Genomic DNA, 15,135 nt, shown 5'->3' on the forward strand with positions numbered 1-15,135 from the left:
CAAATCCTTTGATCACCTCTTGTTGGTTTTTGGACACATTTTAAAATAACAGTAACTTTTCATGTGTTGACTTTTTTGACGCTGTACTAGTTATGTTCGCTCGGTGCCAACATCTTGCTTAAAAATGTGTAAAAAGAAAAAGCGAAAAAAGGCATGAGCAGCACATTACAAGTATAAGCAGTACATTTTACTTACGACAACTGATTATAAAAAAAAAATCAGATTTACTGAAGTGAAATGTATTTTTACTTGCTGAATTTGATGAACAGATTGATTTGACTCCCAGTTACCTGAGCAAAATTAAAGATTCATCTTCAGCTGTCTGTATTTTCTAATCCTAACCTAAATATTATGTTGATTTGCTGTAAATATGCAGAGCTCTGCGTATGGACCTTCTAAGTTTAAGGGCTCCCACACAGATGCTGTGAAATCTGCTCAAAACAAGAAGGCCTGCTCCTACTTTGCATTTCAATTTAACATTTCAGAGAACTGGCAGCATGTTGCCTCGCTTAGCCCTCGCTTCGTTACACCCACATGGCTTCTCGTCGTGCTAGCTGACGTCTTTCGCTGTTCAAAGGGCTGCAACTTGGCTGAGAAATTGGGGATTTCCATACCAGATCCCTCAGGTATCCGCACACTCAAAACGCGTGTCCTGTTCATCTTCTCCTCCTCCCCCGCTCCCATCCTTCAGCGCCTGCCCTTCTCGCTTCTCACACTGCCCTGATTTCCTGTCTTGGAGCTCAATTGACCTCTCCGCTGCATCTCTTTGTTTTGTTTTCCTGAAATCTCAGCAGCACCTGAAAGCCTGTTCACTGTCTCATATATAGGGGTATGCTCACAGACAGGAGTTAGCTTTGTTGGAGCCCTGTATGAAATTGGCTTACTTGGGCAAGGGTGCTAAGGTAAAGCTAATTGAAATGGAAGCTAGCATACATAGCTGCGGGAAGTTGATCCTGGCTACGGATGCAGCCTCTGACCTTAAGGTGAGCCCTCGTTTTTTGCGCAGAGTTTTTCTCAGAGGGCTGGCTTAGCCTCCGTCTGTGTGGGCATGGATTTTCAATGCATGATGAAGGGAAGAGGCACAGCATCTGAGAAATGTTTCAGCAGCATAAAGTTGCTCCCGTTTTGCCCTAGATATCTCTCACACAGCATGAGTCCATTGTGTGTGATGTATTCTGTGATGTAGCGTGAGACGTTTTAGCAATGGAACAGGTGCTACTGGACAACGTCAGAATACCAAACCTAAATTTTTGGCTTGAAGGCTGAGTTTTTGCCCGTCTTCCTTATTCTGCATATTCTACGATGCTGACGTCTGAATGAAGAAAATACTGAACTAGCACAAGCTAGCACTTATTGAAGAATTGAAATGAAAAAGTATGGATATATCTAGCCATCATTTAAAGTAACAGATCTGATCAGAGAAACTTTATTAATCCCAGAGGGAAATTAGGTTGTCATAGCCACATATACACAACAGACAACAAAGCAACTGTATAAAACGAAGAGATAAATGCATAAACATAAAAAGACACAAGTATTAACACCAGTGTTTCTGAAATATTAACAGGTATAAGGTGCTGGTAGGTGTGCAAATATATGTCGTACAGTGTGGTGTGTTTAGTCCAGTTCACTACGTGTCGGCCTGATCTAATCAGATTAAGTAAAGAGTCTGAGAGCAGCGCCTCCTGTGTTGTTCCTTCAGACATCGAGGTTGAAAGAATCTGGTGCTGAAGCTGCTCTGTCTCCATCCATCTATATTCTTCACTCCTTACCATGCTGTTTTATCCTATCCTTCTTGATATGCCTGTAGGGATGGGGCCCATCCCAGCTGAAATTAGGTAAGATGTGTGTTACACACTGGGCAGGTCACCAGCAGAGCTACCACAAAGACAACTATTCTCTCATCACATCTACACCAATTTAGAATCACCAGTTAATGTGGCCTGCCTGTCTTTGGACTGTAAGAAGATTCAAACCAGCATAAAAGATAAACATTGCCTCTTGGTTTGAAAAGTGAGACCAAAGCAGAGGTTCCTTAAATCTGCATTCATTTTAAAGGCCATCAGATGGCGATAGCTGTGGTTGCAAAGGCTTCCAGTTTATACAAGTTTGTTGGAAATTGTTTTTTCTGACATGACCTCTGTAAATGCTTTCCTGTTATGGGCTCACTTATTTCAGGTCAAACTATATAAAACATTAAGTTTATTTGGTAAATTTTGGTTATAAGTCTCAGAAAGATCATGATTAATTGATTGAGTGATAATACTTTATTCATCAGGAGGGAAATTGGGTTAATGCTGCCCAATTTCCCTCGGGAAAGTGTTAGGGTTAGACATATCTAGCATATGTTCACTGTCTACGAACTTGCGATTGACAAGTCAGTACACAAAAAGCCAAGATGGTGATGGTGAAAATACTTTTCTCAAGGCTTCAAACCAGAACTTCACAAAAAAGTGTGTGACATCACGACATCTACATCCATCTTTTTTACTATCAAATCCAAACTCTTCTTTATGTGAAGAACATTGCTAACTACTGGGCTACTGTGCATTTACACAAAACTGATTCACCAATTTTTTCACCAAATTTATCATCAAGTATGAAATCTTGATATCGTGCAGAAATGGGATCAGGATATGTGTTTGAGCATCAAGTCATCAAATAAAGTTCTTGACAGTGATGTAAATTTTTCACTGTTCTTCAAAGCTCACGCCCAACACCACCAAGCACGCTGCTCTCAAATGATTATGCCTGGTTGTGGCATGCTAGCTTTACCTGGTTACATCAGCACTGGGCCCCATTTTGATTCATTGCTTTGTTGATGCCATGCAACACTTTCATGACCGTATCAGCATCTAATTTCAACACACTTTGCATGTTTTAATGGTCTGAACTCTTTTTATTGTTTAATAGTCGTCATCAAATAACTTCTAAGTGCATTACTACCAGAAATACCTTAATTCCTCGTAGCATGGATTCAACAAGAAATAATTGCATCGCAGTTGCTGCAGATTTGTTGGCTGTACATCCATGATCCAAATCTGCTGTTCCACCAAATCACAAAGGTGCTCTGTTGGATTGAGATCCAACAGAGGTGACTGTGGAGGTCATTTGAGTAAAGTGAACTTATTGTCATATTCAAGAAACTAGTTTGTGATCATTTGAGCTTCTTGACACAGCGCGTTGAAAACAGCCATTAGAAGATGGGTACACTCTGGTCTTAAGGGGTGCAGATTCAGACCCTATCATCCATATTTTTGCACAGGAGTGACCCCAGGTGTGCTCTTTTTTTTAAAGTTTTGATGGGTTGTGCGTTCATAAATGCTCTTCTGCATACCTCAGTTGTAACAAATAGTTATTTGAGTTACCAGTGGCTTCAGCTTGAAGCAGTCTGCCCATTCACCTCTGTGTTCTGGCATCAACAAGGTATTTTCAGTCTGAGAACTGCCGTTCACTGGATATTTTCTCTTGATTGGCCCATTTTCTGTAACCCTTTGAAATGGTTGTATGGAAAAATCCCTGAAGATCAGCAGATTCTGAAATATTCACACCAACCCATCTGGCCCAAACAGCCGTACCACATTTCTTCATCTTGTTGCTCAGTTTGACCTTCAGAAATTCATCTTGACCATGTCAACATGGCTAAATGCACTGAGTTGCTGCCATGTGATTGGCTAACTATATATTTGTGTTAATGAGCAGCTGAACAGGTGTACCTAATGAAGTGGTCATTGAGCGTGAACACTAACAGATAGCTATATACTGCTAAAAATAATGAAAAAAACTTAAATCAAACATTGGATTGTGACAAATATTGAAAATATTTGTCGATATATGAGGACAAAATGACGGAAAAGCAGTCACTGGAAACAAGAATCGTCAAACATTTGAGGGCTGGGTTCAAAACCACACAAAAAAATCAAAGTTCAAATTTGTTTGTGTGATCCTTTACATTTTTTGAGCATTATAAATTCGTTTTTAAACAGTTCAGTTTTTTTAAATAGCACAACCACTATTTGAATATTTAAAAATGCCACCAATCCGCAGTTTTTGACACTGAAGTTTTCGTACTGCGTCTCGTGTGATTTTAGAGATATGTCTACTCACAAGGTGTAGCATGAGAAGCTTGTGAGCAGAGCAGCAGAAGCACATCCAGCCACTCTCTTAAGGCTAGGGAGAGATTGACGTTTTGGTAAATATTGAAATTCAACACTTCCCATCTGTTGTTTTGCCATTGATTGGCAGGAGGACATTTTAAAGGGAAAAACAGGTGAAATGAGTTGAACATTTGCGATTGTGTTTTTAAAACACAATAAATACTGTATATGAACATTTACAAACATATAAGGTAAATTTAAACATGTCCTTGTTATACTAATTTTAAAAAAAAGTAGAACTATTAGCAAAAAAGACATAAATTGTCATTTACAGCTGTCTTATCCTTTAAAAGTCAAGGTAGTTATTTGATTTTCATACACTATCAAATAGTGTATCAAAACCTTAGATCCTCTATGTTTATATCAGCTATGGATACTAGTACATCCAAAGATATTTATTAATTATTGAAGGCATGTGATTCCATTAAACTTAAGGCTGAACACCCACTTAAAGAAAACTCAAGTTGTATCTCTCTTACCATATTTCACAGCTGTTTCTAACTACCCGTTTCAAAAGAAGGCACGGGAAAAAAATGTAAATTCTCCACTGTGCACTTCACATTGCTTCCTTCATTCTCACATATCTTGTGAGAATGAAGGAAGTGCTTGAGTTCTGTTTCTGTATCCAAAGTTGACTAACATCTCAAGATTTAAAGGGCGAAATCAGAGTTTCTTTGCTTCGCTACCATCTCTGGTTTGCATCGTTTGAAGCATCCTGCGCTTCCAGTCGAGCCTCCGTCAGCGACGTCACTGGCTCAGCAGGTGTTTTGCCGTTGGCAGCTGATTGAAAACATCTGCCGTGACATCGCTGACTGGGGAGCTTTCAGAGGAGAGCCGCAGTCTCAAGTTCCGCAAACTCTCCTTCGATTTACCTGTTTGACTGTGGGCGTTTTTCATTTTCATCAACATACACTGACTTCCTCGTAAAGAGACACATCGCTGTGCCGCCTCGGGAGCGGTGGGCCTGTTCCATTTCGCTGTCCACTCAATGGCTCCTTCGCAGTTTGATAAAAGAAAGGCGTTTTTCTGTTGTCTATTTCCTGAAGCCACTGAGGCCTGGCCCGTCTCTCAGAAAATCCACTCCTATGGAGGGCTCGTAAAATATACATCCTACAGGAATACTGCACTGTAATTACATTCGCCCATTAGCATACGGAGGTTTGGAGTCACACTGCACTCAGCCTCCAGCAGCACTTTGCCATATGGTCCGTCTGTGCTTCTCGGGCCATATTTGGCAAGACTCGCGCAGAAGGTCAAATATCAAGTCAGAGGACTGTGCCAGAATTGCATCTATGCTAATTGCTCTCTCTCTTTCCCTGCTTCCTCATCCATCTCATGCTCCTCTGCTCCGCTCCTTCTCTTTCATCCCTCTCTTCCTCTCCCACTGAAGTAAGTAATCTGCTTTAGGATGTTTCTGAGATGGAGATGGATTTGGTTTTCCTTCGCTGCCCCTCAGCCTAATCTCCCCCCTGTGACCACCCCGCCTCTTGCAGGCACAGCTCTTAAGCACACCATCATACATCCCCCTCCACCGCCCCCCTTTGCCCCCAGTCCATACACGCCTAGTCAGCGAAAAACTCCCAAATTCCTCATTACTCACAAACATCCGCAATACACTTAGCCTGATTTGCTCGAATGGATGCCTAGTGCAAGGCTGGACCTTGACTTAAAAGATTGTAGCCGCATTTCTGTGTTGGAGTGCTATCACCATTCTGGTGTACTCTGGTTCTTGTCTGTGTGCCATGAGCATATTTGAGTAGGGTCAACTGAAAACATATGCTGTTTAGAGAGGGAAAAAGGTTATACCATTCTACTTCATTTGCTTCTATCTCTAATTTTGAGCCCTCCTTGTATAATCACATAAACTATAGCGCTGAAATGTCTGTGACCAGAAACATTTTTTGATAAACGTCTGCAGGTGGGGACAGCATACCACAGAATTCACAGTTAACCTTTTCTTCTGTTGGTGCATCAATATAAAGGTCCCCACTCAAGGGTTAGTTTGCACCTGTATGGTCCTATGATAGTCATATAACCAAACATATACGCAAAATTCATAAAACAATGACAGCTGGAATGACAGCTTAACATCCTGAACAAAAATAAGGGCATTTCCTAGCCTGCATTAAAATATTATGTTTTGATGTAACTTATTGAACAACATCTGCAAAACCCAGATTTATGCGTGATGTATTCACATTATTCATGTTATTTTATTATAGTCCCAACTTCTCTACTTATTGCCGCCGATGCTGAATATAAGAAAGTATTTGCAATATTTGAGGTCTAAGCTCTGTGTCTGCTCATGTTGCGGCGTGGCGATGCGGCACCGGGCGCAGCGGTGTGTGGATACCTAGATGAGTGGTCTGTCCGTAATAGCGGCCTTGGAGAGGTAGTTTTTATAAGCAGCACTGGGTGGCTAGAATATTGGCTACAAGCCCTAAGATGAGATTTCAGCCCCCACCTTCCTAACAGCGGTAACGTTGCAGGTGATGGATTGCTATACCTTCCAGGTCTGAGCTTGGCAACGCCCCAATATTTCTCCAGAATAAAGTGACAGGCAATATATAACACATCAGTTAAGGCTGACTGGATTCCTGAAACCCCACCAACATCACCACCACCACCCAGCCTGGAGATGGTTCTGAGTGTTTTGGATGGATCTCAAAGTCGTCCTTCCTCAACTCTGATGAAAGGACATTTCTTTTGCTTTTAGCACACCTCACTACCGGGGTTAAAATAATCAAAGCAGACTGTTGTTTTATTTTGAAAGGTTTGTTTTTTCTGACTGTAGTTTGGAGGTGTTAGATGTATTAGGTGCGAGGTGTTTGTAGGCATGAGAAAGACGAGTGTTTGCAATTATACATCTGAATGGATCTGAAAAGTCAGTGTGAAGGAAAAATAAAGCAGAATTAAGAAAAGTTTGTATATTTGTGTATGTTTTGTTTGCGGCCTGTTAGAGCTCCATGCAAAGGATTGTGGTCATGAAGTACGGCCTGGTTCCCGGCCCGTATCTTAATAAATAATGGGTATTGTCAGGGTAACATATGGGCCGTGTGTTATAATGAGCATTTGGAAACACATCAGCACACTCCCACAACCTGCCCGATGCCTCTACCTGAAATTCCCTCTTCCACTCTGTCTTTCTGTCTCCCACATATCTCCATCTCACTTCCCCCTTTCTATTCATTCTACCTCTTCTCTGATTTTTCTCTCCCTGCCTTTTTTAAAATCTTTCTTGTTCTCTGCTCTGTCATCTGTAGAGTACAAGCAGATTCTTGAGATTTCCTAGAAAGAAAAAGTGAGGGCGGGAAGGCGAGTTTATAGTTGGAGAAAAAAAAAATCCACCCGTAATTGCGGTGAATTAAAACTTTTATGATGTTGCGCGCGCCTGTGTGTGTGTGAGCCTTGAATGTGTGTTGGTGGGAGTGAGAGGAGTGAAGCGGTCGTGGTGGTGGCGGTGGTGGCGGGGCAGGGGGGGCCTCTGTGACAAGGCTGGCTGGGAGCAGAGAGCTGAGGGTTAGTGCCAGACATGTCTCAAGAGAAACCGGGGCACATTTGCAATCACCCCGAGTTCAAAAGGGTAATTTATTCACAGTCTGTGGTTAAAGTAGGGCTGCTCAGAATGCCAGTGGAATAGTGCTCGGAAGCAGAGCAGTAAAGACACATTATTTTAATTTTTCTCTCTCCTCTTCTCCTCTTTCTTTCTTTCTTTCTTTCTCTCACTATCTCTCTCCCCTCCTCTTGCTTCCTCCCCCCCCTCATCGCCCTCTTCATCTCCTGTTGTTGTTTCTGCGAGCCCTGTGTGGCGTCTTTTAACACACGCCGGCGAGCATATTTCACTTTTACACTCATCCGCATTGACGTCTGGGCGCTGATTGAATTTTGAGGCGCTGTGGCGTCTGCCATTATCATCCTCATCGTCTTGAGTGGTTTATCTCTGCCCCCAGCTCAGTGTGACGCCAAGGCTGCAGGGGAGAGGAGGAGCAGCGCAGGGGTGGGCTTGGGGGTGGGGGGAGTATTTTTGCGTTTCCAGTATTTGTGTGGAAAAGATAGGGATCCTGGATTTTTAAGATTCCGGATGGAGGTTTTTGTCACCTTTGCACGCATGTGGCTCTGCAGAGGTCGGAGTTCGGCTTGGTTTGGTCCAACTGGTTTGATTTCCACCACCTTGTTTTAATCAGCTGACGATGTGGCTTCAGCGTTTACTGCGCCTGCCAGGTCCAGTTAAGATCACATGCTGCCCTGAGACCTTACACTGCCTCACCAGAATCAGCAGAGAATTATTCCACTACATGTCAGTTTTACTGTGTTGTTATCACCCAAAGCCACCAGCAGACAGTCAGAATACCCTGCCTACTGTGCTGGTGTGGTGGGGTTAATTTGAGGTCTGGAGAAATGTCTTCCTCCTCCTTCAGCCAGTTCAATACTCTGTTGTGTGCATTCATTGCCGGAGCGGGAAATTGTCTTTCCCTTCAGTCTGTCGTTGCAGCCAGGTTGTTATGTATGCTCTGCTGCAGAGGCAGCAGCGTTGATGCGAGCTGAGCTGCTGCCACAGCGTCTTGATTTGAGGTGAAACCTTGGCGTTGCTCCCTTGTCCCTGGTGTAGCACTATCAGCTCGTACCTTCTCCTCACCCTGTCTTTATCGCCCTCTCTTTCTCTTGTCTCCGTATTCTTGTGTCGTCGTCGTCCCCCCCCCAGCTCTTCCTGCCAGTCGACTTTGAAGGCACATGCAGGTGGGGGACCAGACGACACAGAGCTGTACTAATTGAGCCTTCTTTGTGCCTGGTCACAGCAGTGTGCCGAGGCACGGAGGCCTGGGAGGGAATCCAAGCAGCACTCGAGAGCCCAACTGGATCGATAACGTGGGAACTTAACAAAACAGAGACATGCCGAGTGCCCAGATTAGGGTCATTATTGTCTCTGGTGAGCCGCACTTCCACCAGGGATTAATCAATGTGAGAATATGGATCAAGATAAACATTCTCACCTCCCGTCTTTTCTTCAGCTCCAAGAGCATCACAGTATAGGCAGAGAGAAAGAACGGGACATGAATGTCCTCCTGTGGATGCGCAGATGTGTTCACAACATCCACAGCATTGTAAAGTTTGTTCAGTCCTCTGAAAGAAATGTTGATATTGTCCAGTCGAGTCACAGAGATCTGCGTTTGTTGTTAAAGTCTGGTGATACGACAGCTGTTAGCAATTAGCCGACAGCCACATAAGCGGTCTGCTAAGTTGTCATTAAGCTAATGAAGCCATAACAATTATTTGTGTCTAAAAGGTGTTGTTTTTCTTAAAGTCCAGATTGAAGCTGAGAAAAGTCTACGAACTACTAGACAGAAACACTAGCAACGAACTTTACCAACTCTGATTATCAATGGAAACATAAGGACTAAAGCACGGCACTACGGCGCTTTTGTTTTTATGTATGTTTGCATTACCGAAGAGAATCTTAAAATATATACTTTTTTTTTTTTTTTTTTTACATTTTTATCTTTTTTATATAAAAATGGTACTAAGTGTTGAGTATTAAGCGAGGGTTAATACTCGTGTAAGTTTTGGTAAGTGATTTGGCATTCATATAGCAGTGTGATATTCTTTTTGTCCACTCAGATGTTATACTGCAAGCCACAAAAATTAAGTTCTTTGCTTCCATCCTTTTGTCTCAAATGGAAATTTAAAGCAAAACATTGGCTGTAAGTGATGAATGTTCATATCAAGAAAACTAGGAAAAGTACTAATAACTGAGAAGTGTTTATGTCTTGTCTTTTTGGATTTTTTTTCAAGGGAATGGTTTAGAAAAGCAATCATTTATACTCTCAAATGTTGAACCTATGTTCACATTGCGCAGAATCCCAATATGAAGTAAATAAACACTAAATTGATTTTCTACTATATTTTCCAGGGGACTTTTATGCTCAGCATAACTTTGATTAAGCCTTTCATTGTTCTCTAAAAATACATTTTGAAACAAAAATCACATAAAAAACATGCATTTTTAGAAACAGCAAAACTGCTTTCAAAAAATGAAAAAGTGCAATTAATGGACTGCAGCGATACAACAATCAGCTCGTGGCAATTAGGTAAAAAAAACTAGATGTGTGAACACATCTTGACCCTTAAAAACATGATCGCATTTCATTTCCTCCACGTTTAAATTGGTGATGATGGTATCCTGCTGCTCTGGGTTCCACCATTACTCACTCAGAAGGATAATAGTAATTGCTTAATGTGGTGTGAAAAAATGGTAAATGGTTGCTACAGACGAGGAATGCATGCATCTAAATCAGGTGGGGTGATGAGCCAGTACCTGTACGGCTGACTCTGTTTAGGAGATCACAGGAAGAATATCCTAAAATGTAGGGAAAGCCACATCTACTGCATTACACCTGATGAGTGAATATTTGTGATCCACAGCTAGTGTGAATGAGAGCCCAGAGATGTGTTGCACTGGTGTTAATCCATTAGTTCTCACCCCAGCCAGTCAGGGCAGATGGCTATTCTCTATTTGCCGGTCAGAGGTTTCTTACTATTAAGTTTGGTACCAATACTGCAATGTGTTTGCCCAAAGGAAATATATCTGTACCTTACTCTGTAAATTGTTTAAAATGCCTTGTGCCAGACATGTCTCAAGAAAAACCAGAGCCATTTGCAATCACCTTGAGTTATTTGTCGCTATATAAATAAACGTTAATTTAATAACATAGGTGGCTCTGAAAAGCCTCATCAGATGATGGGTTTGCAGACTCATTTGTTTATGGCATGTTTATTCTTTTTTCATTATAAAGATTATTTATGTGGGTTTCTAAATAAAGTTTGTCTTTTAATTCTAAACTTGTCATAGCAGAAGACATTAAAGTCCTTATCGCAGTGTCAGTGTAGCCATCGTAAGCACTAGTTAAAAAGTTGGGCTTATGACCTTCTCATTGATGTCAGTCAAGTAATAGTTTTGGTTACTTGAAAGTGAAAAGGCTATAATTCGTGCTGGACACACATTGTACACATACATATAAAAAGGATGTCACAATACAGTACAGTAAATTAGCAGTGAGTACCAATGGAAGTACATGATTCACAATACCAAATTCATACCAAAACAAAATGATTATCTCCTGTACTTAAACATAAAATCCTTTATTATAAAGTTGTTTTAAATCACTGACATTGTGGTGGGAGACAGTTTATTTTTAAAATGTTATGATTACATTTTATTGACAGAACACTGGAAAAATGAGGGTGGTTGTCAAGTAGCATGCTACTTTTACTACAAGGTATCGATTCTGTACGTTAGCTTATGCATGTAAATCACTTTAGCTATTGCTAACATTTTAGCCTACAATGTATCGCTGATTTCACAACAGTGGTCTCAAACAATATGGAAATGTTTATTTCAGGATAATATAGGAACTATAACACTTCAGATATTATCAGTTTGAACCAAAACCAAACCAAACCAACTTGAATTCTTTGAACAGATTTGGATGCCAGTCTTTAAGATGCTTCGCTAAACTGGAAGTATTTTCTTGCTTGGTTGGAAAAGCACGATAGCATCATTTGCATGTTGCTTTTTGTGAATTCGTTACCGCAATTTGGAGACTCCCCTTCAAACAGTACTTTCATGCTTGACTCTGCCATTTTCACCAATGAGCGATTAACTCTTTGTTCCAGGTGTAGTTTTTCTTGTGCGTTATGCAGGCCCCTTCAGTTCTGGAAGAACTGGTGCAAGTACTATCACATTTTCAGAATTTAGGTATGAAAAGAAACCACAAGTGTGGGCTCAGGTGACCTCCCTGCATATATGGGGACTAATATCTGATAATTAAGAAATCTATTGTTACACATAATGTTGCACAGTGCACTCTACACACATTTAAATGATGTAATTTCTTGTTTATTCTGATATGAAACAAATTGCCAATGTATTGCACTTGTTCTTCAGTCTGATACTAGTGCAACTGGAGTTTTCTTGAATGAAAAATCACTACAGACCAGCATATGCATGCAGTGTCTAATGACATTAAAAGTCAATGTAAACACACTGGCTTTGGTTTTAGTTTAATAAGTTAAGTGAAGTAAAAGCTTTTCAGCTTGTTACTCCACTTGTCACTGAGCAGCCTCTTTGGTGGAGAAAACAAGCTAATTTAGGCTGCTTAAATATCCATTTTGCAATGCACTGCATGACAAATAACAACAGCATTAATCCCGCCTACTGCATTGACTGCATAAATGTTACTCCTCCTGCAGCAATTATCAGGCAAATTCATTGTTTATCGAAAAAAGGGAAAAAAACAGTGTTTTGTGTCATGATGCCAGACAATTAATAATTACAAATGGTTGGAATCCTTTTGGGTAATACAATTTAAATATAAACTATTATCAGCGCCCGTTGTACACTGTAGGTTTTACATGTGGTCAATAACCGGTATAAGCTTGAGAGCATGCGCCTGTCTGGTGCTAACATACTCATCAGCATGCCTTTAAGAAGCTGCCAATGACACTTGGTATTAAAATGTCAAATTGCTCTCCACTCAGACTAAAGTGATTTTAGTTGTGATTATGCACCATTTCCCCCGTCAACAGGGGGAAAAAAAATCAAAAAAAATGTGCTAATTGGTCATGGGGATTGGTTGGAGACTCCAGTATTTTATGTCTCTGACTTCCAAATGAGTTTCGGAAAGAAGAGGCTGTCACTCTGGCGTAGAGGTTTCGGGGAGAAGAAGGAGGGGCGGCTGCTGGCGCGGGCTCAAATTGAAATGATGCACTGTTCCCCCTCACTGCGGCTAGAGCTCACAGTAATTAAATGCCTCATTGTTGCTTCTTGGGAATTTGTATTGAATATTTCATACAGCGTAATGATTATTTGGGTGTGGGTGGGACGTGGATGTAATCACCTTGGCTGGCTCTTTGATGAAATACTTGATTTGGTGGTTGTGCTTTCTGGCCATTTTAAGTGCCCTTCTGGGATTTTTACTTTACTTAATGTCCATGCTGTTTCTAGCCAATTCTACCCAACTGCTCCTTACATTGCGGGTTATTGCCATCTGTGATTTTTGAACGTGAATTTTGTTTTGTTTTATTTTCAAGAGGTTGCCAGTGACATCACCATGAAACCTGTGAAATAAAATGTGTCCTTCACATTTTGTCTCCCACAGAGGACGCCGGTCAACAACGGCGAAGCTTTTCGGTGGTTCTTTTAGAAAGAAAGCCGTGGCCACCCCATCCACCAGTTAGGAGGGCAGGTGGGACTCTTGACTCTCTGCCAGGAGCACTTCATGGGTTCACAGAACCCATCACGCCCGAAACATTTGGAGAGGATGAAAGAAGAAAACGTGGACAGACAAAAAGATAAAAGATAACATAATGGTGTTGTTTTAACTCTGTAATTTCCTTTTCTGTGTAATTATTGTACCTTTTGACAGTATCATAATGTATATTTTTGGTGTCTATGAATGTGTTTTCAGTGTCGTGGCTGTAGGTTCACAGCCAATCCTGTGTAAAGGACTCAAACAGACAATCATACAGTCACCCTGAATCCATCAAACAGGAAGAGGCCACAAGGATCGAGGATATACAAACCCAACACACTTCACCACGGAGCAATAATCTATTCTTGTGATTATTCTTCAACCTTTTATATATTTTTTTTACTTCAATTATTATATCAAACTGAGTCCTATTCAGTTTTTTGTTCTTTTTTAATGTAATCCGCAATCCACATGCTCATGTTTAGACCATTGCTGGCAGTGTGATATGTTTACGAACGATAGCAGCAGCGCTCCCGTGATGGGTTTGTTGATGTGCTTCCTGGTTTGAGTGGACATAGAGCAGAACGGCCCACATTGTCCTGTGTGGTGAGCTACACTTCTTTAAGCTCTAATTGGGCGTCATTTGATTGTGGCAGCGCCAGATGTTTGAGTCAGACTGCTGTCTGAGGGGTCATATTCTCAAAGAAAATCCTTTTTTTTCCCTTACAGAACTACATAGGTCATTGTGTCTTTTTCTTTTTCTCCTTTCAGTTTGGATCACTAAAGGTTGTAACTGTCAAAAAGGTAGAAAGTAATGCCAGTAAAGAGTTGTAGGTCATGTTGAAAACATTCAAATTTTGAATTAATTACAGACCACTACACATATTTGACATGCCAGATGTTGTTCTGGAGAGAAGAGATCGATGAAACTCCTCCTTCAGCGTAAACAGCAGTCCCTCCAGCAAAATAACGTTGAGACATTCCAAAAACACGATTATTCAATAAGTTACTCATTGTCTTAAACCCTATTGTTGCATGTGTAAATGTGTTTTGGTTTTAAAGATTACTAAGAATTTGTATATTGTTGTTGTGATGCTTTTATGTGTTAAAATAAAAAAAAAAGACTTCAGTAAAAGAAATGCTGGTAGAACCGTTTTTGTGCAGAAACCATGGACAGAGAGAAAAATAAATGCCCCGATATACAAACATATATAAAAAAGGGAAAAATCAGTAATCACTTTTGATCACCTGATAAGTATTACCTTTCTTGCCTGTTTTTAAAGCCTCAACAGAAATAACAACCTGGAGGAGATGGGAGACATATAACTGCATTGGTTGCCTCCCCGGTCACGTATTCCCTAGAATACTAAAATGTTGCATGAAGAAGAGTGGTTCCCAGAGGCAGCAGACTTTAAAGGACTAGTGAAATCCCATGTGGTTTGTCATGCTGGAATGCACTGGGGGGGCACAGGGGTGGAGGGATGCAGGGAAGTAGAAGAAGGGAGGATGGGGAGGTTGGAGGGGGGGAGGCGAAGCGAGACAGGCTCCTGAGATAACTTGAGCGACTGAATGATTGCCGGGTCTTTTGGTTTCTGGGGTAGGTAGGGCGCGGGAATAGGAATGCTGCGGAGGTGGGTGGGGGGCAGGCAGCGGGAGGCAAAGGGAGGACATAGGCGCATTTGGACGATAGCTGAGATGGGGGAAGAGGGGTGTCAGTGCAGAGGAGAACG

At 41.3% G+C, this 15,135-nt stretch overlaps 1 protein-coding gene across 2 annotated transcripts in view; it reads left to right on the plus strand.

Annotated features, from left to right (window-relative positions):
• Window positions 1-14,711, plus strand: part of cxxc4 (CXXC finger 4) — a 29,014-nt gene extending 14,303 nt beyond the window's left edge. For both annotated transcript variants that reach the window (XM_005940022.3, XM_042227719.1), the window contains exon 3: window positions 13,313-14,711. In XM_005940022.3, the coding sequence (XP_005940084.1) occupies window positions 13,313-13,357 (45 nt within the window). In that variant the 3' untranslated portion in view covers window positions 13,358-14,711. The remainder of the gene's footprint in view (window positions 1-13,312) is intronic.
• Window positions 14,712-15,135: the final 424 nt, after the last annotated feature.

Source organism: Haplochromis burtoni, unplaced genomic scaffold, assembly GCF_018398535.1.
Source record: "Haplochromis burtoni strain Fernald_Lab_line unplaced genomic scaffold, NCSU_Asbu1 Contig_277, whole genome shotgun sequence".
Classification (NCBI taxonomy): domain Eukaryota; kingdom Metazoa; phylum Chordata; class Actinopteri; order Cichliformes; family Cichlidae; genus Haplochromis; species Haplochromis burtoni.